Source organism: Scardinius erythrophthalmus (genome assembly GCF_964197995.2).
Source record: "Scardinius erythrophthalmus genome assembly, chromosome: 3".
In the NCBI taxonomy this organism is placed as follows: Eukaryota; Metazoa; Chordata; class Actinopteri; order Cypriniformes; family Leuciscidae; genus Scardinius; species Scardinius erythrophthalmus.
This window is the reverse complement of record NC_138223.1, coordinates 42445477-42469132: the sequence shown is the minus strand read 5'-3', so window position 1 is coordinate 42469132 and position 23656 is coordinate 42445477. Positions and strand designations below refer to the sequence as shown.

General features: G+C 37.1%; 1 protein-coding gene across 1 annotated transcript; it reads right to left on the bottom strand.

The window, feature by feature from the left end:
- Positions 1-12291: 12291 nt before the first annotated feature.
- On the bottom strand, positions 12292-23299 carry tacr3l (tachykinin receptor 3-like; the record flags this gene model as incomplete). Its single annotated transcript, XM_081360373.1, has 5 exons — positions 12292-12574; positions 15077-15273; positions 19515-19665; positions 20116-20304; positions 22932-23299. 5 exons carry the CDS (start codon positions 23297-23299, stop codon positions 12292-12294), a joined length of 1188 nt encoding a protein of 395 aa, XP_081216499.1.
- Positions 23300-23656: the final 357 nt, after the last annotated feature.

Below are 23656 nucleotides of genomic sequence, written 5' to 3'. Positions count from 1 at the left end.
AGAGAGCGAGCAGAGACAAACAAAGCCTCTGAAACATGGTATGTGACAACTCTTTGCAAAAGAAACCACAACCAAGATTAAGCTGACAGAGGAAGTTACATATTCAGACTGGTAAACTCAATAAACATGTGACTTCGGTGAGACTTAAAGGAATCGTTCCCCAAAAATGAAAATTCTGTCATCATTTACTCACCCTCATGTCATTCCAAAACCATAAGCCTTTCGTTCATCTTCGTAACACAAATAAAGATCTTTTTGATAAAATTTATTTTTGATGAATTTTTTTCTTTTCTTTTTTTCAGTTATCTTTTTGATGAGATTTCTGTCCCTCCACTGACAGCTTGACAACTAACACTTTGCGTAGAGATCGTAAAATGAATCCATTAAGCGGTTTAGTCCAAATTTTTTCACTTTATATAATGAACAGATTTCATTTAGGCTTTTACTCACATTTAAACATTGATCAACGAACATAAACAGAAGCTCAACTGAACCTGTTTGAGGCGTGGGAACAAACCTCATTGGTTCTTGCTGAAGCTCAAACGTGATGTGTAACACGAGAATGAACCTCATTGGTTCTTGCTGAAGCTCAAACGTGATGCGTAACACGAGACTGAACCTCATTGGTTCTTGCTGAAGCTCAAACGTGCTGCGTAACACGAGAATGAACCTCATTGGCTCCTGCTGAAGCTCAAACGTGATGCGTAACACGAGACTGAACCTCATTGGTTCTTGCTGAAGCTCAAACGTGATGCGTAACACGAGACTGAACCTCATTGGTTCTTGCTGAAGCTCAAACGTGATGCGTAACACGAGAATGAACCTCATTGGTTCTTGCTGAAGCTCAAACGTGATGCGTAACACGAGACTGAACCTCATTGGTTCTTGCTGAAGCTCAAACGTGATGCGTAACACGAGACTGAACCTCATTGGTTCTTGCTGAAGCTCAAACGTGATGCGTAACACGAGAATGAACCTCATTGGTTCTTGCTGAAGCTCAAACGTGATGCGTAACACGAGAATGAACCTCATTGGTTCTTGCTGAAGCTCAAACGTGATGCGTAACACGAGAATGGACCTCATTGGTTCTTGCTGAAGCTCAAACGTGCTGCGTAACACGAGAATGGACCTCATTGGTTCTTGCTGAAGCTCAAACGTGATGCGTAACACGAAAATGAACCTCATTGGTTCTTGCTGAAGCTCAAACGTGATGCGCAACACGAAAATGAACCTCATTGGTTCTTGTTGAAGCTCAAATGTGATGCGTAACACGAGAATGAACCTCATTGGTTCTTGCTGAAGCTCAAACGTGATGCGTAACACGAGAATGGACCTCATTGGTTCTTGCTGAAGCTCAAACGTGATGCGTAACACGAGAATGGACCTCATTGGTTCTTGCTGAAGCTCAAACGTGATGCGTAACACGAGAATGGACCTCATTGGTTCTTGCTGAAGCTCAAACGTGATGCGTAACACGAAAATGAACCTCATTGGTTCTTGTTGAAGCTCAAATGTGATGCGTAACACGAAAATTAACCCTAATTGGTTCTTGTTGAAGCTTAAACGTGCTGCTTAACACACATGGTTTGGAACGACATGAGGCTTAATTAATGACAAAATTTAAATTGTTGGGTGAACTATCCCTTTAAATGAGTAGATCATCCTGAAAATGCTACCATGGTGCTTTTCTGAACATATACAGATGAATATGTTAATAATTCCATACCACGGCATTACCATCCAACACCATAACAGTACCATGGTCAGTTGTCAGGATTGTTGTCAAGCAATGTCACAGCACTTCGCAGCAAGTCTGTGGTGTAAATCACTTATCAACTGATATAACGAGAGGCTGAACTGTTTAAAACTCTATCTATAGTTTATATGATACTGACACTCATAACAGCAGCGTGAACTGCAACTGTTGCCCTTTTAAGAGCACGCGCCTCGGTTTTGATGAATTTAATATCCCACAGCAGCAAAATATTGCCTTTGCATGCGAGCTGATTCATTGCCTGTAACGTTAGACGTAAAAACGTGCTTTTCTGATGACTTTTGTTAAGAAAAAAAGGCTTATTGTGGCTTTAATACCCAAGCAAACATTGGTCCGACGGCAACGTCGTGTCCCTGGACAAAAATAGTCGCGGTAGCACGACATAAATCGGTAAAAAAAAAATTTAACACAGACCAGATAACGTCAAAAACGTCCGTTCAACTTTCATTTTGGAACAATTTTTCAACCATGACGGGACGTGTCGGAGAGACGTCTTTTCAACGGTCATTAAACGTCCAACAGTTTTGCTGGGACATGCCTGTTATGATACCCGAGACGAAAATGGGGGTCTAAACGCAGAAGCACTATGACATACTCAGTATTTGCTACATCATAATAATCTCGGTTGAAAGGCAAGCGCAACAAAGTTGGTCATTAGATTTGCTAAATGTAGTAGACCTATATCGCTCTCGCGATCTCCGATCGCGCAAACTCGGGGGAAACGCGTTTGCGCGGCTAGCTTTCCCCAAAATTAGCCATCTGACATGATTAAAAATGAGGGAATTATGCGTAGTCGAACAATATTTTGCCAAGGAAGCAAATATTTCCTCTTTTTCAGGCTCCTCTCAGCAGCTGAGCACAAAGAGTCGGTTTGTCCGAAAGTAACCCCGCGAAGGGGGAGGGGGTGCTGGATAAATATAGTACCGAATACGGGGGCAGCATCACATCTTACTTTTGAATAAACCTATTGACGTTTTATACATTTTCTTCGACGTTTCTTTACGGAAATCATTTCATTGACTTGCCGTTGCGCGACAGCCTGCGAAACTCATTCCGTTAAACATAGGCTACACCATTAGCCTACACATGTAAACATTGTTTACATAATTATGTAGGCTAATGGCGTAGCCTGTTTAAAGGAATGAGAAAATTGAGTGTATAAACCTTTTCTCCTTGGCCTTTGACACCTGACATTGACATTTTATTTTATTGTGTTTATAGTATATTTATTTTCCCTATGTTTATGTCTCTTCGTCTTGATTTGTTTTATTTGTATTCTATGCGTTATATAAAGTATGCATTTTATGTCTTATTTATTTTTCTCTACAGCACTTTGGTCCACTTCGGTTGTTTTAAAGTGCTTTATAAATAAAGTTTGATTGATTGATAAAAACGACATTATGAGCCTACTACAGCGCAGAAAGATGCAGGTCTAGAGAGAGCAGAGCTTCTGCAGCGCTGATATGACCGATAGTAACCTCAACTCTGCAGAAACTGGGTGAAAGGGAACGTGACGTCACTCGCGGTGAACCTTCTGCTGCTGCTGCGTGTACATGGTCATTAGCCGTAATGTATCTCTCTTTAAAGCTGTGCATTCATCATATAGGCCTACAAGCTAGTTTCTGTTGTCACTGAATTGAAGACAGGCCAGTTGATACAGCAAGTTGGAGGGAGAACTGTGAAAATATGATAGATAGAGGATGCCAGACAGTTACACAGAAAAACAACAAATGTCATTAAAAAATATTTTATTTGAATGTATTGTATTTAATTGAAATTTGATTGTAATTTTTATTTATTCTATTGTATTGTATTTCTTGTATTTTAATTGAAATTTGATTGTATTGTACTTTCTTTATTGTATTGTATTGTTTTGTGTCCTATGACTTGGAGTCTTTCTTCAGTGATTAGTGATTGTGGTGCAAAACATTTTTTTTTTTTAAAGATTTCATGTTGATATTGTTCCACTAGATGTGTTTTTAACAGTTATATTTCAGGATAACTCAAGGGAACATTCACCGATCGGCCATTCTGTGTAACATCGATCCGATGACTTTGCCATCTGTCATGCTACATTGCCATCAGCAGGTCAAGGCATATGTTACGAATACATACACCTACACATAGCCTACATATGATAAGAGGAGACCCTTTTAAAAAGATCCCTGAGGCTGTCATGTAGCTAAATGAATGAGTTTTCTGTTTTTTTTGTTGTTGTTGTTGAAATAAGCAGGAGCGTGTGAGCATGGGCGAGCAAGAGACTGGAGAGGGCCACAATAATAAGTTTGGATAAAAAAGTAGCCTAAATCTACTATTTTATAGGGGGCCGTTTACAAAACACTGTTTTCAAAAAAAAAAAAAAGTAAAACGTTTTATTTGTTTTGGTCGTTCATTTACACGACAACTGATATGGTACCATACCTTATTGCTCAGGTTAGGTTGGTTTATTTTTATTAGTTTAATCTGGCCTGTATGTACCATATTTTTTATCATGTGCATATTTTATACCAATACAAATTAATTAAGAGAGTACTATTATGCACAAATAATAACACGGTTTGATAAGTCTTGTGCAACCTGCCATGCAGTGATTATTTTAATGCAAACTATCATTTTAGCTCATAACTTAATTTCCCCTTATAACTTAACTTAATTTCCCCTCGGGATTAATAAAGGAAGTCTAAGTCAAACAGCACATTCTCTCTTATACCTGCACCACATAGCCATATTTCATACAGGTTAAGATGATAACAGAGAGTGATTTCCGGACAGTGACTTCAGCAAACTGCGACAGAAGTGAGTCTGATAGCCTGTTAATGACATGTGTGCCTGGTCTCTGTGCTGAAAGCCTATAGCAGCTGGTGTCAGACAGAGAGGCACATTCATAGGGGAAACAGCTGTGGAGAACACCCTGTCATGCGCCGCTCACCACACGTGTGATTGTCCCGCTCGGCTTTTTGTGAAGATCATCAGTGCGGGTTATGAAGCAGGACGTGCCGTTTAGGGCCCCTCGACAGGGGCGGCAAAAAGTGCTGACCGCAAGCACAGACCAACTTATTGTTTAGAGAGAGAGAGATACAGTAAGGCAGTCGTCAGCACTGCTTTTGATTTATGAATAAGAATATTATCTTGTAACTCAATAATGGGCTATTATCCTTGCAATTTTGTCTGAACTATGCATGCAAGCATTCATTTATCAAGAATCTTGCGAAGTGTTGAGATGTTAAAATACTTTCTCTTAACCACACCTAATATGCATTCATAGATTGATTTTCACCAAAAAGTACCGTAAATATTGCGATTCTAAAAGCCACAAAACTCCTGATTTTATGGCGTCTTTATGGGTCTAATTGGAAAATATAAACAAACTAAATCTTTTATGTCCGATTTACAGTATTGAAGTGGTTAAAAACCTTTCATCAAAGTTATACATGAACTTTGAACAATACCCGTTCTTGTCTTAGGACAACTTTGATGAACTTTTTTGATCCACTTCAAATGTTGACTACTGTATATCACCTGGCATTTTGGGAAACTAATGGTTCATTTATGTGTGGTTCCCAAAATTCCACGTGAGATTTTTCGATGAAATCTATGTGTAAGCATCACTTCACGTGAATCTCATCACCTTCGTGTCAATCTGTGCGTTGCTCAAACCAGACAAACATCACTGAACATACATTCTCGCTTGAACCTTTGATTGCCTCGTGTACTTGTTTTTTTTAACGCAGCAAAGTTCACCATCTGTTTTTTTGGGTTTTCAAACATGTCAAACAAGTCAAACATGTAGTGATACTAACATTTAACATGTGGTAAATAGTCAAAGGTTGCAACTGTATGAAATACTAGGAATCCCAGGAGTGGGTAGGACCACCTTTGCCAGTAGTTTCATTTTCCTGGCTCAAGTCTTTATGAGAATTGCACATCTTGACATTGGAATTTTTGTCCATTCCTTTCCTGCATTTCTCAAGCTGCATCAGAAGTACTAAGATCAGCAATTTTTATGTAATTCCACAGACTTGTTGAATTACAGTCTGGAATTTGACTGAGTCACTCTTTAGGACATTCATCTTTTTGGGTTTTAGCCCCTCCACAGTCACTGCTCTCTGGTCATTGTCCTGTTGTGAACTGAATACAAATCCTCTTCCCATCTCCAGTGATCATGCAGACTAAAGCATGTTCTCTTCAGGGAGGTTTTTTTTTTTTTTTTTTTGTCAGTACGTTTTGTACTTTTCCTTCTTCAGAGAAAAATCCCCAAAGCACGATGCTGTCAGCACTATTGCATGAGTGTTTTTACAGTCATATGCTCTATTAGATTAGATATCATAGAAGTGAGGCTCAGAAGTTCAGTTTTGGGCTGATCAGACCATAAAACCGAGAGTCTCCCGTGGGTTTGCCAAACTCCAGCTGAGATGTAATATAAGCTCAAAGGCTTTTTGTTATACAAGCCAGCTATCAGCTATTGTCTCATTACAGTTTTTCTCAACACAATGTGGGTCTCTTAAGGCTTAACTTATTGAAAACAATAATTATAATCAACTTGTGAAATATGCAGTTGGTGATCAAGAGACAAAAGTACAGAGATGAGCTTGGTCAGAAATGCAGTGTTCAGTACGTTCAAAACTAGTGAGCTTAAGTGTCTGTATATTTGATTTTTATTACCTTTTTAACTTTTTTTTAACAGAAATGACAGTGTATACTGTTATAATAACATGACATTTATGATAAATGATCTGAATAAATGAATATGTAAGAGTCTTACACTTAACATTGTGAAGAGTTTCCAGCACAGAGACAGAATGCAGCATTCACATAAGAGTAGGGGTGTAATGATACCCTCAAGTCATGGTTCGATATATATCACGATACCGAACTCACGATATGTTATTATTGCGATACTCCAAGACATACGGTAAAAGGTTAACAAAAAATGATTAAAATAGAAAAATTTGGTATTGGACTTGATGTTGGTAACCCAATGCAAAGGACAATGGCGACACCAGAATGATTCTACAGCTTAAAATACAGAATTATTTTAGACGAATATGCTTGCACCGACTAGATATATTTAAAATAATGCATAGGCCACTTTTTACTGGTAACATAAGATAACATTATATAGTAATGTACTCACACTAAAACTCTGTAAACTTGAATTTGTCTCACACTTTTTTCATATTGGGTGACCTACAAACAATACATATGGCCACTATCCAAGATATTGTTGCATTTTCTTATTAATTGCGATGTATTGTGCCACGATATATTGTTACAACCCTAAATAAGAGCCTTTGATATTATTATATATTTTTTATAACGTCTAGGACGCACGCCTTTTCACAAGCACAAGACGAACAAAACGTCCTGATCCTGTGACCTGGCATTGTTGATCTGAGGGAGCTGTTGACTCATAAGAACATTACGACTGACCTTGCTGAGACCTTGAAGCTGAATGAGATGAGACCAAAAATACACATACATCGATAACCTTTCAGACGGTGTGTGTGAGCAGACAGTATGACGCTGCATTATATGTGAGCTGTGTTTGGATGGATGGATAGGCTACGTATGATAAGGTGACAGTGCGCGTGCACACGTGAGAGACCCAAACTAGTAAATTAGTAGCTTCCACTTTACCTAAATAACCTCCACCAAATCTTCAATGGAGGCAGTTACAAGCATTTGTGATTGTGAGGGACCAAACAAAACAAACATCTTCTACAAAAATTCTACTTTTTTGGTTGCTTTTTTGTCTTTTTTACTGGCACATACGTCAGTGTCTGGGCTGTGGTTCAGTCAACAGGGAATACGAAGGGAGATATAAGGATGTCCAGGGGATAAACAGGAAGTCATGTGAAAGAGGCTCTTTACATCATACTAAAAAAGAGATATGAGAATAAATGTTGCAATCGCATGTCTAACATTATGCATTTCTATGATATCCTATTAAAAATAACTGATTTAAAACTGAACTGAACTATTCTATCCTCAGGCATGTGATTGGCTAAGGACAAAAAAGCAGGAAAATATACTGAGACAACCCCCCCCCCCCCTCCCGACTCCCCGCCGCCACCACCAATCAAACTGGTGGCGGATCTATATGGATAGTAAAGCAGGACCCATAACAACTTATTTGAACAAAAAATACATTTTCATTTATTTTACAGCTAGTTGTGCAACATGCAACTTTTTTTGTACAGTATGACAAATGACAACTTATTTGGTGGATGTGTCGCAGTGGAAATCAAAGCCAAGTGTCTAATCCACTGCGCCATCAACACCATTCTATAATAATAGAATAGTAATATAGTAATAGTAATTACTATACTATAGTAATAGTATAATAATAGTAGTAATAATAATTATAACAACAATGACAATAACTTTTTTGAATTTTAAAACATAATATCTTTTTACCAAACCTATACTGCTAAATGTGCAACATCCAACTTTTTATGACACATGACAACAACTTATTTGAATTTAAAAAATAAAGTATATATTTTTAAAACATTTTTAAACCAAACTTAAACATCCAACTTATGTCATGAGTATGACACAGAACAACATAACAAAAAAATGCAATATTGTGATATATTATTACAATTTAAAATAATTGGTTTTCCATTTATTAGCCTATACTTTAAATTATCTTTTTTTTTTCTGTGATGCAAAGCTGAATTTTCAGGATCATTATTCCAGTCCTTTAGAAATCATTCTAATATGATGATTCATTATCAAAGTTAGAAACAGTTCGGCTGCTTAATATTTTTTAATAACCTGTGATACTTTTAGGATACTTTGATGAATAAAAAGTAAAAAAAAAAAAAATTAAAAATAAAATAAAAAAGAAGAAGAAAATGTTTTAAAAATAGAAATCTTTTGTAACAACAATATACACTACTGGTCAGTTATTTGGGGTCAGTAATTTTTTTCTTTCTTTTTTTGAAATAAATCAATACTTGTATTCAGCAAGGATGTGTTAAATTGATAAAAAAGTGATAGTAAATAAGATATAGATATAAGAAAGAATAAGAAAATATATATTTTTTTATTTTGAATAAATGCAGTTCTTTTTAACCTTTTATTCATCAAATATATTAGGCAGCAGAACTGTTTCCAACACTCATAATAAATCAGAATATTAGAACGATTTCTAAAGGATCATGTGATTGACTGGATGTCACATGTGACACTGAAGACTGGAGTAATGATCCTGAAAATTCAGCTTTTCATCACAGAAATAAATGATAATTTAAAGTATAATAAATTGAAAACCAATTATTTTAAATTGTAATAAAATATCACAATATTAAAAAAAATTCTGTATTTTTGGTCAAATAAATGCAGGCTTGATGAGCAGAAGAAACTTCTTTCAAAAGCATTAAAAATAGTAATGTGTCCAAACTTTTGGCCTGTACTGTATTCCCCCCAAAACTGCACAACTATAGAGTAAAACATTAATAAAAAAGTGATAATAAATCACGTCTTAAAACTGACATGATTGTTACAAAATCACACAGTCTGGGGCCTCTGGAGAACTCAGAACAACTGCTAACATTAAGTTTAAGGTAAAAATAACTGCCATGAAATGATAGTATCTTACTCCTATGCAATTAGATAAACTGTTCATTCACTACATCACTTTACCTCTGTCTTTATCCCCTTTTATCCTCTTCTCTTCTTTTTGGCACTGTATCTATCGCAGACTATGCTCATTTATAATGTGTCATGTAAATTCGGCCATCCGTCACAATCAGGAAACTTTCACCGTGTCTAGAACTGGCGCGAGCTGCCAGGCCCGTTTCTACGAGCCTGTGTGTTAAGCGCCCTCAAACAAAAGCAATGCTTTCTACATTGGATGCTGCGTCGCGCACGCTACACAACAAATTACCAACAACTGATCGCGCGCGCGCTCTCTTTCTGACGCACTTGAAGCACTCGCTGGGCGGGGAAAAAAGCATCTCTTTGCCATCTGTAACCATGTTGACGTGCCGCCCGGTGTGGCCCTGTTGCGCGGGGACGGCGATTCGCGGCGATTGTGGTTCCGTCCCGGGTTACCATAGTGACGGCTGACGGCTTTTTTTTTTTTTTTTTTTTTACAGATCTGCATGATTCACGTAGGTCACATTTTCAGGTCGGAAAATCCGGAATTCCGGATTAATCCGGAAAAATCACATCCCTGTATCCTTCAACTATTCTCCTCTTGGAGAAAAAAGAGAATTTCTCATCTGTCGCGGATTGCTGTAGCCTATGGTTATATTGTTTAAAGAAGGAAATTAACGTTTCCTTTCAAATTCAAAGTACACAATTTCCTGACGTTAGATTTAAGCTGCGGCGGGAACAAAGTGTCCTGAAATGTTTTTTAACCTTCAATTGGCTTTCACCAGCACACATTCCTCATCTAACTAAGAATACAAGCAATGGCGCCATCTAGTGGTTGCACTGACCTACACATAATTAAAACAACATGCGTTATACAGGCTATCAAGTGCATTTATATATATAAAAAGAAAAGATTGTAGTTTGTTCATGTAGCTGTTTTCAAAATAGGTGAATATTCGATTGCAGTAATTTCACGAAAATGGAATGGAATGCATTTTTGATTCCAAAATATTCCAAGGCAGACACGTGACTTTAACTTGACCAACACCAAGCTTAGCAATAATTCTTATTTAGCACGGTCCAGCTACCGTGCACGAGCAATGCATGAATGCATGAGGCAAAAAAAAACAAACAAAAAAAAAAAAACGGATCTACAGATAACACAACTCTTAATTGTTCATACTGCAAATAAATTAATTTCTACTTAACAAAAATGTGAGGCTTCAAATCAGCCGTCAATATTATGAAAAAAATATTGCGTTTCTCACAGAACATGATTCTACCAAAGAATGTTGTCATCATTTCTGTTGTTCACTTTAATAAATCTTTTGTTGTTCACATTCAACATCCAAACAATGTGATCACAGTACCAACATTATTCGTGTTTCACATACAGGCTATCCTTAGTTTAGATCAAATCATTACAACAAAGCATGAGTAAAAGCTAAAAAAACAATTAGCATATAAACGTGAAAGCATTTTATATTCATTTTTTATGACTATACTGTGATTTAGGAAGCCTAACAAAAATGTAACTTTGCACATTACTTACTATACAAATCAATAAACAGTACATAGTAAATAACACACTATAGCACACATTATATATCAAATGTGAACAAGACAAAAATTGTACAACAAAACCTGACATAGTCAAGTTATTGTAGTGTGTTATTTACATTCACTGGACCTTATTCACAAAACATGGGCAGAGTTTTATGCACCAATGTATGTGGGAATGTTTTTACGAAATTCACAAATAAATTCCATTATTTCTGTCGCTCAGTGGATGCAGCATATGTTATACACATTATTTAAAGTCATTTCACTTATTTTCTGACATTGCTTCATAACTTTGCTTCTTCTTACAACCTGGCTCAAAATTTGTTGGCTCAAATGTGCTATTAAGTTTTACATTCAGTTGCACTTGAAGTCAGTCTCTCAGTTCAGACTGAGATACACTTCGATACAGAGGGAAAAGTGCTGGCTATGTTTAGTATGCACAATATTACATTTCTATATGCATGTATTATTAAAGGGATAGTTCACCCAAAAAGGAAAATTCTGTCATCATTTACTCGTCCTCGTGTCGTTCCAAACCCGTTAAGACTTTCGTTCATCTTTGGAACACAAATTAAGAACTTTTTAATGAAATCTGAGAGATTTCTGTCTCTCCATTGACAGGCTACGCAACTACAACTTTGAAAAGTTCATAAAGAGCTTTAAAAAAAAAAAACATTTAGGTTTAGTCCAAATTTTCTAAAAGGACACGATCGCGTTAGGCTATATGATGAACCGATTGAATTTAAGCTTTTTATGTTTGTCATGTTTTAAGTAAGGGATAATGTAGAGCGAGGCGGTTGTTATAGCGAATACAACACTGATAGGCTGATTCAAGACCCCTCCGCTTGAATCAGCCTGAAGGGGTTGTATTCGCTATAACAACCGCCTCGCTCTACATTATCCCGCTTATTACATGGCTACCTACCAAATAAATCAATAATTTGACACAAAATATTGATTTAAAAAGGAGTTTATTGATTTAAAAACGATTGTATTGCTTCCGCTAAAGGAAATAGCCTGTTCCGTCTCTACGGTTAGAATCCTGCGTCCATAGCAACGCTCTGTTTTTCATGGCAACGGTGTGTTATACTTCGCAGCGCTCTGTTATCAAGAAATAACAGACCGCATTCTACATTAGAATTCAACCAAGCCATGTAATAAATGCTTATAATTGCATAATGTACTATGTTCTATTTAAGAAATGAGAAGGCAGTATGCAGTATATACTAGGCAGCATGCACTGAGTAGTACGCTAAACTACACTGATAATGTTCCAAATTCTCCACTTGGAGGCAGTATTGCTTCATCACACTGCAGATGATTAGAAGCATGAGTGTAATGGAGCACCTTCAGCTGAGCTGCTCACTTGCAAACACTGGCTCTCTGTGAAGACAGAGTTTAGTAGCTGCTGTGTTTTGGTCTCTGACCTCGACCTGACACTGGGACTTGGTGCTCTTTCGGTTGCTGTGGCGGGGGTCGTCTCCGTGGACGCTGGTGTCGACCCGGGACAGGGTGCACATGCTGCTCTGGTTACGTGGATGGAGACGGGTGGGACGGAGCTCCAGCTCATCGTAGCTTGATACATGGATGAAGGGACACCATCTGAAGGCCCTTTTGAAGCCGGCCCTAAACCTGGAGGTTTGGAAAAAAGGATTTACTCATTGAAATAATTTCCCATTAATAATATTAAAATAATTGCTTCATAATATTTTCAGCCTCTGAAAAAATATTTATATATATAATAAATAATAATAATATATATATATATATATATATATATATATATATATATATACAGAATATTATTTTTATATTAAACTTTTTTACATTCTTTATTATACCTTTTATATTCAAATAATATTTGACAAATATATATTTTAATTAAATATTATTAAATATAATATAATAAATATAATATATTCACATTATGTGTTATAATATATATTAACATTATGTATATTAATATATTTAATATTAATATATAAAATATATTATTACAAATAAATATTAAATTATTATTATTATTTCATTTTATATATCCATTTATTTTAATGTACTTTTTTATGTTTTTTTTAAATATTAAATAAGACCATGTTACTTGCAAGTTGACTATAAAGTTAATTAAGTTAAACTGCAATACCTTTTATATTCAAAAGAACAATACTTATATAGGGTTGGACAATGAAACTGAAACACAGGGCAATATAGTGTTGCACGGCCTTGTGGCCAATCTTCACAGATTTCACATCGCATCAGTAAGAGCAGAGCGTGAAGGTTGAATTAGCAGAGCAATAGCACAGTTGTACATTACATATAATGGGAGATATATGGGAGTTCAAAAAAGGGCAAATTGTTGGTGAGCGTTTCTCCGGCTCATCTGTGACCAGGACAGCGAGTCTTTGGGGTGTATCGAGAGCTCTGGTATCCAGGGTAATGTCAGCATACAACCAAGTATGACAAACCACATTCAACGGGAGTGACTGTCATACGCAAGAGGAAGCTGTCTTAACCTGGATTTCATCCAAAAAACATAAAACCACCACTCCCCAAACCCACTGCAAAATTAAATGCGCACCTCAACTCTCCTGTTTCCTCAAAACTGTTCGCCTGGAGCTCCACAGAGTCGATATTCATGGTTAGGCTGCTGTAACCAGAACTTTGTTCACGCGTGTCAATGCCAAATGTCGGTTTTATTGGTGCCAAAAGTGCTAATCTTGGGCTGTGTGAAACATGTATTGTTCTCTGACGAGTCCACCTTCACTGTCTTTCCCACATCCGTGGGAGATTTGTGTGCTCAGAGTGAAGCACATGGTGGATCAGATGGTTTGGGCTGTAATATCATGGTATTCCCTACTGTGCTTGATGGACGCGTCACTGACAAGGTCTACCGAACAAATCTGCACGAGGACCACGTGCACAAAATGGTTCAAACATTGTACCCTGAAGGGGGTGCCGTGTTTCAGCATGATAATACACCATTACACACAGCAAGACATGTGATAGAATGGTTTGATGAACATGAAAGTGTAACATGGAAGAAGTTGAACAATTCCCATGTCCTGCACAGTCACCAGATCTAAATATTACTGAGGTGTTTTTGAGGAGCGAGTCAGGAAACGTTTTCCTCCACCAGCGTCACATAGTGACCTGGACACTGTTCTGGAAGAGGAAGAGGAATGGCTCAAATCCCTCTGGCCGCTGTAAAATAGCTGTATCTGTTATTCCCGAAGACGTACTGATGCCGCAAAAGGAGGTCCTACACCATACTAATAAATTATTGTGGTCTAAAACTAGGTGTTTCAGTTTCGTTGTCCAACCTCTCTGCATATATACACCGCCGTTCAAAAGATCTTTTATGTTTTTAAAGGAGTCTCTTCTGCTCACCAAGACTGCATTTATTTGATTAAAAAGAAAAGACAAACAGTAATATTGTGAAATATTATTACAATTTGAAAATTTTTAATTTTAAATTTGAATATGTTGTGAAATGTAATTTATTCCTGTGATCAAAGCTGAATTTTCAGCATCTCCAGTCTTCAGTGTCACATGATCCTTCAGAAATCACCAGTGTTGCCAGATGTAAGATAATTATCGTATTTGTACGATAATTTTGACCTCTGTACGATGTACGATCAATAATGGAAAAAATCCTATAATGTACGATAATTTCAGAACTGTGTGACACTTCAAATGATGGTCGTTGTAATAGGGCTTCTCATTGATCTAGCTGTGGATTCTACGTCTACCGGGGGAAGAACGTGTAGAGAGAGGGAGCGAGAGACCTTGCGTGTGTGTGCTAGTGTGCCTCACGAAGCGCATGTAAGGGCTAATTTTTTTTGGGAGAAATATTAAAGAAATCAATACTTTTATTCAGCAAGGATGCATCAAATTGATCAAAAGTTACAGTAAAGACATTATATAAAGTAAAGATGTAGTTCTTAATTAAAAATATATATAATATATAATCATTCTTATACTGAAAATCTATATTTTCAAATAAAAATAATGCCACGTTTATTTATTTGGCAGGTGAGAAGCCTTTGGCCAGAATTCTTTCTCAATTTTCTCCATTGGTAGATGTGACAAAAAGTAAATTTTGCACCCTGACGGTGTGTTTTGTATATGTTTCATTACCTGCCATTCAGACAGCAGTAAATAATCGGGTTGTACATGGTGGAGCTCATGGCCAACCACAACACTGACAGATAGACCTGCTGGATGGACTTCCACTTGTTCAGACGCTTGTTTAGGCCCGTCACAATGAAATAGATGTGATAGGGCAACCAGCAGAGGGCAAAGGTCACCACCACCACGATCATCATCTTCACCACCTGAGGAGAGAGCAAATGATCACAAGTCACAACACGAACATATGCATGCAAAACATGGGGTTTTTGGCTTCTTGCTGGAACAAAACAGCATCAGGGAAAGTCACGGCTCAGCTCGTAAGATCTCAGTCTACAACTCAAAGCATCTGCTGCTATCGTTCAGTGAACAAAAACTCCAACCTGGAAACAGATAATGAATGACTGGGGGAAATGTGATTGATAGTGATTTGGCACCACACTGAAAGTCATCAGGCAGGTGTGAGTCAAGTTTCATTTAGAGCCGTGGTAGTTTTTAATCACGAAAGAGCAGGAGGAAATTGCAGTGTGCAGAAAAGTAGTACATAATTGCACATTTTACATTATGTATTGTAAATGCCACTAAAGTGGTATTTTGATGGACAAAACCAGTAATATTGTGGAATATTATTACAATTTTAAATAACTGTGTTCTATTTGAATATGTTTTGAGATGTCATTTATTCCTGTGATCAAAGCTGAATTTTCAGCATCATTACTCCAGTCTTCAGTGTCACATGATCCTTCAGAAATCATTCTAATAGGCTGATTTGATGCTCAAAAAAACATTTCTGATTAATATCATCAATGTTGTAAACAGTTGTGCTGCCTCATATTTTTGTGGATACTTTCTTTCAGGATTCTTTGATGAATGGAAAGTTCAAAAGAGCAGCATTTATTTGAAACTGAATTTGATTGTAACATTATCAATGTCTTTACTTTGACTTTTGTTAAATTAGATTAAAAGTATGGACCCCAGACTTTTGAATGGTAGTATCAGAATAAACCATATCTAATTTATTTGCTAATATCTTTCAAAGATTTGATGGCTTTTACAAATTCAGTGATTTGAGTTCATTCATCAACCTGTTCACCAAACTTCGTTTTCAGCGGGACTATAACCAGAGGTATCGCAGTACTAGCCAATCAAATTAGCATTTTTAGATTTTTACGGAGAACAACGATCTCAGGCTCACTTGCCCTTGCCTGCAATTCATATCTTTCCCCTCTGTTTTTAAAACCAAACCACCGAAACTGGCACCTCCATCATTAATGGTAAAATCTTCCAGCCATTTATTCATCGCTTTTGAAAACAACATACAAACATCCTTCATTCTCCAAGTTCCTCTGCTCACGACAAACTTTGAAAAGCCACTCACATCGTCTCATTAATTTGCGCATAATTTGACACAAACCTGTTGGAAAAGACAAAGAAACGCAGTCCGTCATCAATCAATGAACACGTTCATTTGCACCTTGTCTGTAAAAATGTGACAATAGTCTTGTACCCTGAAAAGACCCCACTGTAGTTTAAAGAGTAATGGGATGCAGTGGAGCCTTGCGAATCATTTCTGACTGACAGTTACACAAAGCAGAGAAAGGTTAGGTGTGACGTAAACCGGCCAGCAGACACGACGGCAGAAGTGTCAGAGGACTTGTCTTTTTTATGCCAGTTTGACACAAGTTTTTTAAGGTTTCAAGGGAAGAGAATAAGGGGTCTTCAATCAGTGTGAAAGCACAATATCTTTCAGGAGGGTAGGTGAACATGACCTGTCAGGAGGCTACAGCTAGTTTTCTACTCATTGTGAATCATGCTGATTTTCTCACCATTCATGACATTCTGCAAAAGGGAAAGCTAAAAAATACAGAGAACCCTGGATTAGATGTAACTTTAGTAAAAACTGATGCATTTATCATAAGTGCAAATTTGTCACATGTGAGTCGCATCTTCTGTCGATTATTTTCTTTATATAGAAAATTCTGTCTTCATCTACATCTTCAGGTCACTTGAATATTTTTCCACATTTGTAACCACTTTCTGCGGTTTTGCTTGGTTAATCAAAAACAATTATGAAAAAAAAAAGGTTACACTTTATTGTGAGTTAATAAATGCCTTCTGAAGTGAAACGATAGGTTTTTGTGTGAGAAATATCCATATTTAAAACTTTATAAACTACAAGCACTGGCTTCCTTCCGACAATGGGCGTACATGCGTTCACAATAGATTTCCAGGTTGTTTTGAGTGGTTGTTCATTGATAGTATCTAATGTGTTTTGGGTGGTTTATAAAGTGTTGCTAGGGCATTACTAAATAAAAACTGTCCATTTCCTTTTATGGAAGAAATATAGAAATTGCTCATAATCTGTGCAAATTTTAAACTTTTTTTTCCCATCAAGAGTCTGAGAAACAGTTCACACACCCTGTGAAACCTACTGGAATACTTTCCATTACATTGCAGTCAATCAGAGCGTTCTTCACAGGAATGAATGGGGTTTGGGAAGCGATTGTGAGTAAAGGTGAGTAAACAAGTGCTTTAATCCAGCATAATCCTATGGTTATATTTGAAATGTTTCCGTAATCTCTGCATCAAAAACAAAAGAACTGGATTACATAGAATGATCACAGTCATTAATATGAACCATTTGTGCACAATAAGAGATGACTTGTCCTAGAATCATCCCTAAGAGGGACCTGTGATTGTTCCACGTGTGCAAACGTGTGTCTGAACGCGCCGGCTCATGAAAAGCTCAGAGCTGACCGGAGAGATAAACCAGACATGACCTTAATCTGTCGAAAAATCTCAAATGGATATAACAATACAGTGAGATATGCTCCGTACAGGTAACAATAAATACATAGATTAATTTCTATGATTTACAAATGCATGGGTTCATTTCTTAAACACTGTCCTTTAGTCACCTCATTCTGACAATCCTACCGAGGACAGAGAGATCATATGAGAGAGAAATCCTTCGGTTCTAACATGCAGTGTAGCGTAACTTTCCATCTCCATCTCACAAATACTTTCACTTTGAAAGATTTTAAAAGACATAATGTCCCCCTGTAGTCAATCACCAAAATTACATATTTTTTATTTTTTTACCTTGAAAAAAAATTTGTCATGCCTTAAAATAGCTTGAATGTAACTCTACACCCTTGCCTCATTTAGTGTACGTGGTTCTATGAATATGCAAATGAGCGCCGTCTCCACTCACTCGCACCAGTTCAGAGACGATCACATGTTGATCAGGGGTGTGTTTCCCCCAACAACGACGTAACTCGCTGCTTAACTACCATAGTATGATGCATCGTTGAAGAAATCAACTAGCTAGTCACGACTGTTTCTCAAAACCGTATTGTTGCAAAGTGGTCGGTGGAGTAATAACTTCTTTTAATGAATCTGTTTGAGATCGAATTAACGCTAGATGTTTTGCTATGAATTACAGATATGACATCTGAGGACTATTTCTCATTTTTCTCAGTTATTTGGCTTTATTTACCAGATTCAATCATAGGCTCGTTCTTCCATAGTAGAGCACGTTCGCACATGCGCACTCTTCAAAAACGGTTCTTTAAATCTCTTAACAAACTAAAAGACGTAAATGACATTTGTATGTATTCTAAATAAAAGACACAGGTTGTACTGAATGTCAGCTTGCTTATATTGCTCAAGATAAGGATTTATTAAGTCCACGTCATGCAAACTAGAAACTATGCTTCTAATCACAGGTCAAGAACTGTCGTTCCAACTACACAACTTTGCGATGCTGTTTGCGAATGTTCGTTAGAACGATGGTTTCGGGAAACACTCTGACTCGTTGAACTATGCTGATAACGACGGAACTTGCGAACATAGTTGGCTAACGATGCTTTTAGGAAACGCACCCCTGATTGGTTACAAGGTAGTTTGTGACGTCAGAAACACCAGCGATTTCAAACCGTGTTTTTGAGACTGTCTTTGGTTCACTGCAGTTTTAAGGAGAAAATACTCAGCAATGGTGACGACTTATGAATTTGCACATGGTTTGTCTTAAAGCATATTAAAAACACCATATAGACATATAAACAACATTAAAAGGTATATTTACTCATTTTGGTAACACTTTAGACATTCTACTAACTATAGGCCTAAGTAACTTTGCAACTACACGTCAACTAACTCTCATTAAAGTATTAGTAGACTGTAGTAGACTGGTTTGGGTTAGCAGAATGAATTGACGTAGTTGCAAAGTTACTTATAGTCAGTAGAATGTCTGTTGGGTGAGTATCAAAATAAAGTGTTAGCAGATATTAAATCTACGAACACAAAATATGTTTATTTTTTATGTTCTGCAGAAGAAATAAAGCAATAAAGGTTTGGAAAGACAAGAGGGAATGGGGAAATGAGGAACTATACAGTTTTGATCTTCTACCACAATGCATGCAGTTCCAAACTCAGACCTTCTTACCTTCCTTTTAGCACGCAGTTGTCCAACATAATTGTCCGATGAATCTCCAGGAATCTCTCCTCCCCAAAGTGTCACCCCGACTATAGTGTAGGTGATACCCATCACCACTAGGGGCAGCATGTACACCAGCACCGTTACTATGATATGATACCTGCACAGGTGAGAGGAGAGGAAGCCGTTGTGAAAAACAAGTGGCTTTTATAGAGCTCGCCAAATGATAAAACCAAGTACAAATGCCCAGGGTTTGATATTTAGACAATAAATTTAGATTGTGAGTCGGAATGACTGTTTACGCTTCTCACACACCATTTGGCCACTGGTAAATAGGTAATGTGTTTGGTTTTCAGTGTTTCTCGCCTCACTGCCAGATGGTACTTAGTGTAAGGATAGCAGGAAATGTAAAGCCAGAAAGAGCATTACCAATATTTGAGGAGTGAAAGCAGAGCCTGAGAAGTGCAGGCTGTACAGAAATTACAATCAAGCAGAAAAAAAGCCAATCAGGCATTGCCAAAATATCATCTGGCTGTTGAGAATCCTGAGTGAAATCGACCTTATTAGTGACTGATTTGGAACTTTTGTTTGGAACAAATGAATCTCTTACATGAACGAATCCTCAGAGGGTCTCGGCCAGGCAACGAAGCAGACGGTTCTGCGGGGCATAGTTCTCGTGGTGGAGTAGAAACACAGCGGGAAAGCCAAAATCACCGCCAGGGTCCAAATACAGAGAATCACCACTTTAGTAGCGGTAGCTGACAGACGAGGCTTCAGAGGGTGAATTATGGCCATGTACCTGCACAAAGAAAAATGTTTTTGGTCAATTTGGAGATTTTGGGCTATTTTGCTTTTCAGACTAATAAAGCACTTTTTTTTGTTGTTGCTCCATTTCAATTGCAGTACATATGTTTCTCAAAATGAGTTTTTTCTTCAGTCAGAAATCTCCACTTCAGCAGCACTTACACCAGATTTATCTATATTCCGAAGGTTTTTACAGAGGGGTTTGTTCATATATCATTTGCCTGATTTACATAGCATTTTATTCCAAAAAACATGGTGATTTTTTCTGGCTGTAACTGGCTGTACAGTGCGTGCCATTGTAAAGACTGTACGTCTATCCCTTACAGCCTCATTTTCATCTGTGTTAAATTCAATATGGCGTCTAACCTTAGTGATGAAAAGAGATATGCAAATATGTAATATGTCAACATAAAGTGACAAGAATTTTGAACCTGGCTTTAACCAAGATTTATGTCCTGGAAATTTACGTAAATGAGAGCATGTTTACTTAGATAATACATCATTTGCATTTCTAAACATAAGATTTGAGAAAACTAATATCATTTTTGCTATTCTTAAGCAATCAACTGGGAAATTATGGTGATATCTGTTGAATCAGTTAAATATTAAACCCTATTCACCTGGTTTCTTGCCTTAAAGTCAACATGAAATAAAAATGGACAATTCTTTTTTTTTTTTTTTTATGATCTATCTGTGCAAATCATTTTTTTTATTCATGTGCCTCATAATCTGTAATCAAAGTAACCTTCCCTCCCTCTTGCAGCATCTTCTCTTCTCTGATGATGCGTTTACTGGCGTGAGGGCGGGGCAACCTGTCACTCACATGAGATCCACCAATAGCAAACCACAACCATCCAATCAATTCCCAATGGACAAAATCAGGTCCCATCCTACATGTTTTCTTCAAGAATTCGTTTCACTTGGATATAGGTAACAAAAAGGGAAGAAAAGTCTAGTGCAACTTCCATTTCATCCTGACTTTAAACTTAAAATGGACAAAAAAAAAAATATAACGCATAATAAGCCAGCTTCATGCTGTTTGACTTCATCATAATGAACTCTGGAGTAAATCAGAGCATTATCTCTAATAAAAAAGCACTTCCACTGTGAGCGAATATTTTGAAAATATAATGGAACATGAATAAATTAAACACAAATGTCGGTAGGTGGCATTCCCAATAATTAATATAGTCTTGTATGTTGATGACATTTATGGGTAATTCATATTGAAAAATGAAATGCCTTATTAAAAACTATTTTAATTCCACCCTATCTAAATGATAACCTTTTGATAATAGGAATGAAAAGGCGAGCAGGCATATGGACATGAACACTCGCGCATGATGAAAGATTACATAGAGTTAGGATGAACTGATGTTCTCTGGCTCACACAGCCACAGACTGAGCTTGTAAGCTTTTAATGAAGGAAAAGCCCCCCAATGCTCTGTATAATGCAGATCAGTATCAACGATCTCATCTCATCTCATTAGATGCATTCAACTGGATGCTATGAATGTTGATTGCACAAGGTTACATTATTGTATCAACTCTGCATTATTCTGTAAATGAACAGGTGGAAGAGGAAGAAAGAGGAAGAAAGAGGAAGAAAGAAGCCTATGCTGGTGGTCCTTAAAAACCTGTTCCTCTCTTTGTGCTGTTCTCACATACCTTCTTCCCATGACTTTTCTTTAATGATTACTTGATATGAATTCCTTTTAAAAAATACTAACAAAAAGCAGGGTGATGTCAGGGGAAATGCATGGGCCAGTAATACATATAAATATAAATAAGTATAAATACAATTAAATATCCAATCATTGTAATCTTGCCACAATATAGCTATTGACATGTACTGATTTGATTGCCATTTTACAGAGGCTGGTTTATACCTTTTTTATATTCATACAAAATATCAAACATTTAAAAACATGGTATCATAAACGATATATTGATTATTTCTATTATAAATAATGCTGAGATTTGCAAAATAATTGTATCTAATAAAAAGCTCACTTTGAGACTTTTAAGAGCACTTTCAATCCTTAAATGTTTCCAATTTTTGTTACACTCAACATCATCTCAATCTCTCTCCCACAAACATTTGAACACTTTTTTTGTAATTCTATGTTGTAAATTCAATTAGTTTTTTTGTACAGATTGACCGGACCTGAATAGAGTAGGCTAGTATTCAATAGTTCTCAGATTATTTTTTGTTCATATTTTCAACAAAATGCTAGAAGAGACCTGAATAAACAGAAAGAGCAGTCTGGAAAATGTGCATTAAGAACCTTTAACATCTGTATTTTCATTCCACAAAAGGTTATTTACAGTGGAAAAACATGTTATTTATAATATTGAAATGTTCTTCACACTAAGAAAAAAAATATTTTAAGAACTGTTCCCTGAAATATTCTTTAGGGAACCAAAAATGGTTCTTCTACGGCTAACCCCCACTTTTGAAACTGTAGAAGATTTCTATTACTTTTTAAAGATTCTATTAATTTCCGTGTCTTCTGGAAATCACAATTTCCATGGGAACCCTGAAGCAATTACCTCAGCTTAATGTTTGTGTGAATGATGAACTCTGATCAAAATGTTATAACTGATCATAAACAGTATTACCTGTCGACTGCAATCGCTGTCATGGAGTAAATGCTGGCAAACACGGCGGTCACGGGAAAGAAGTTGTGGAACTTGCAGTACACCTCTCCAAAGTACCACTCTCCGTGCGTGGCGTAAATGAAGTTGATGAGCGTGTTGAAGGCGGCCATCGAGGCGTCGGAGAAAGCCAGGTTGAGCAAGAAATAGTTGGTAACGGTGCGCATCCGTTTATGGGCCAAAATGATCCATATAACGATGATGTTCCCGAACACGGCGACCGCGAGCACGGAGCTGTACGCGGCCGACCAGACCGCGACACGCCACGCCGGCTGCACGAACTGATTCGTGAAATTACGCGTTACGTTTGAGCCACTCTGAAGACCAGCCATGATCAACTTAATGCGATATCCTTCTAACAGTTAGACTTTTGTCTGAGATATGTATTTAATCCTCTATGGAATCAAGAATAGATCTGGCGCGTCCTCGTGCTCTCCATCCAAAGTGTCCAAAATAGCGATGACGCGCATATGACAGACGTCTGGAGATGCTGCTGCTCCTGCCACATGTTACTGCTCAAATGAACATGCACAAGTGGGGTAGTTTTAGTAGATTTTGAACTTATAAATGCTTTATAGCCGCGTTTACTGCAATTTAAGTAAAACACATTTTTAAAGCTGCTTTCTTCATATAAGGTATGTAGATATCATTAAAACAAAAAATAATCTATGGTCCTGCTGGATCCTGGT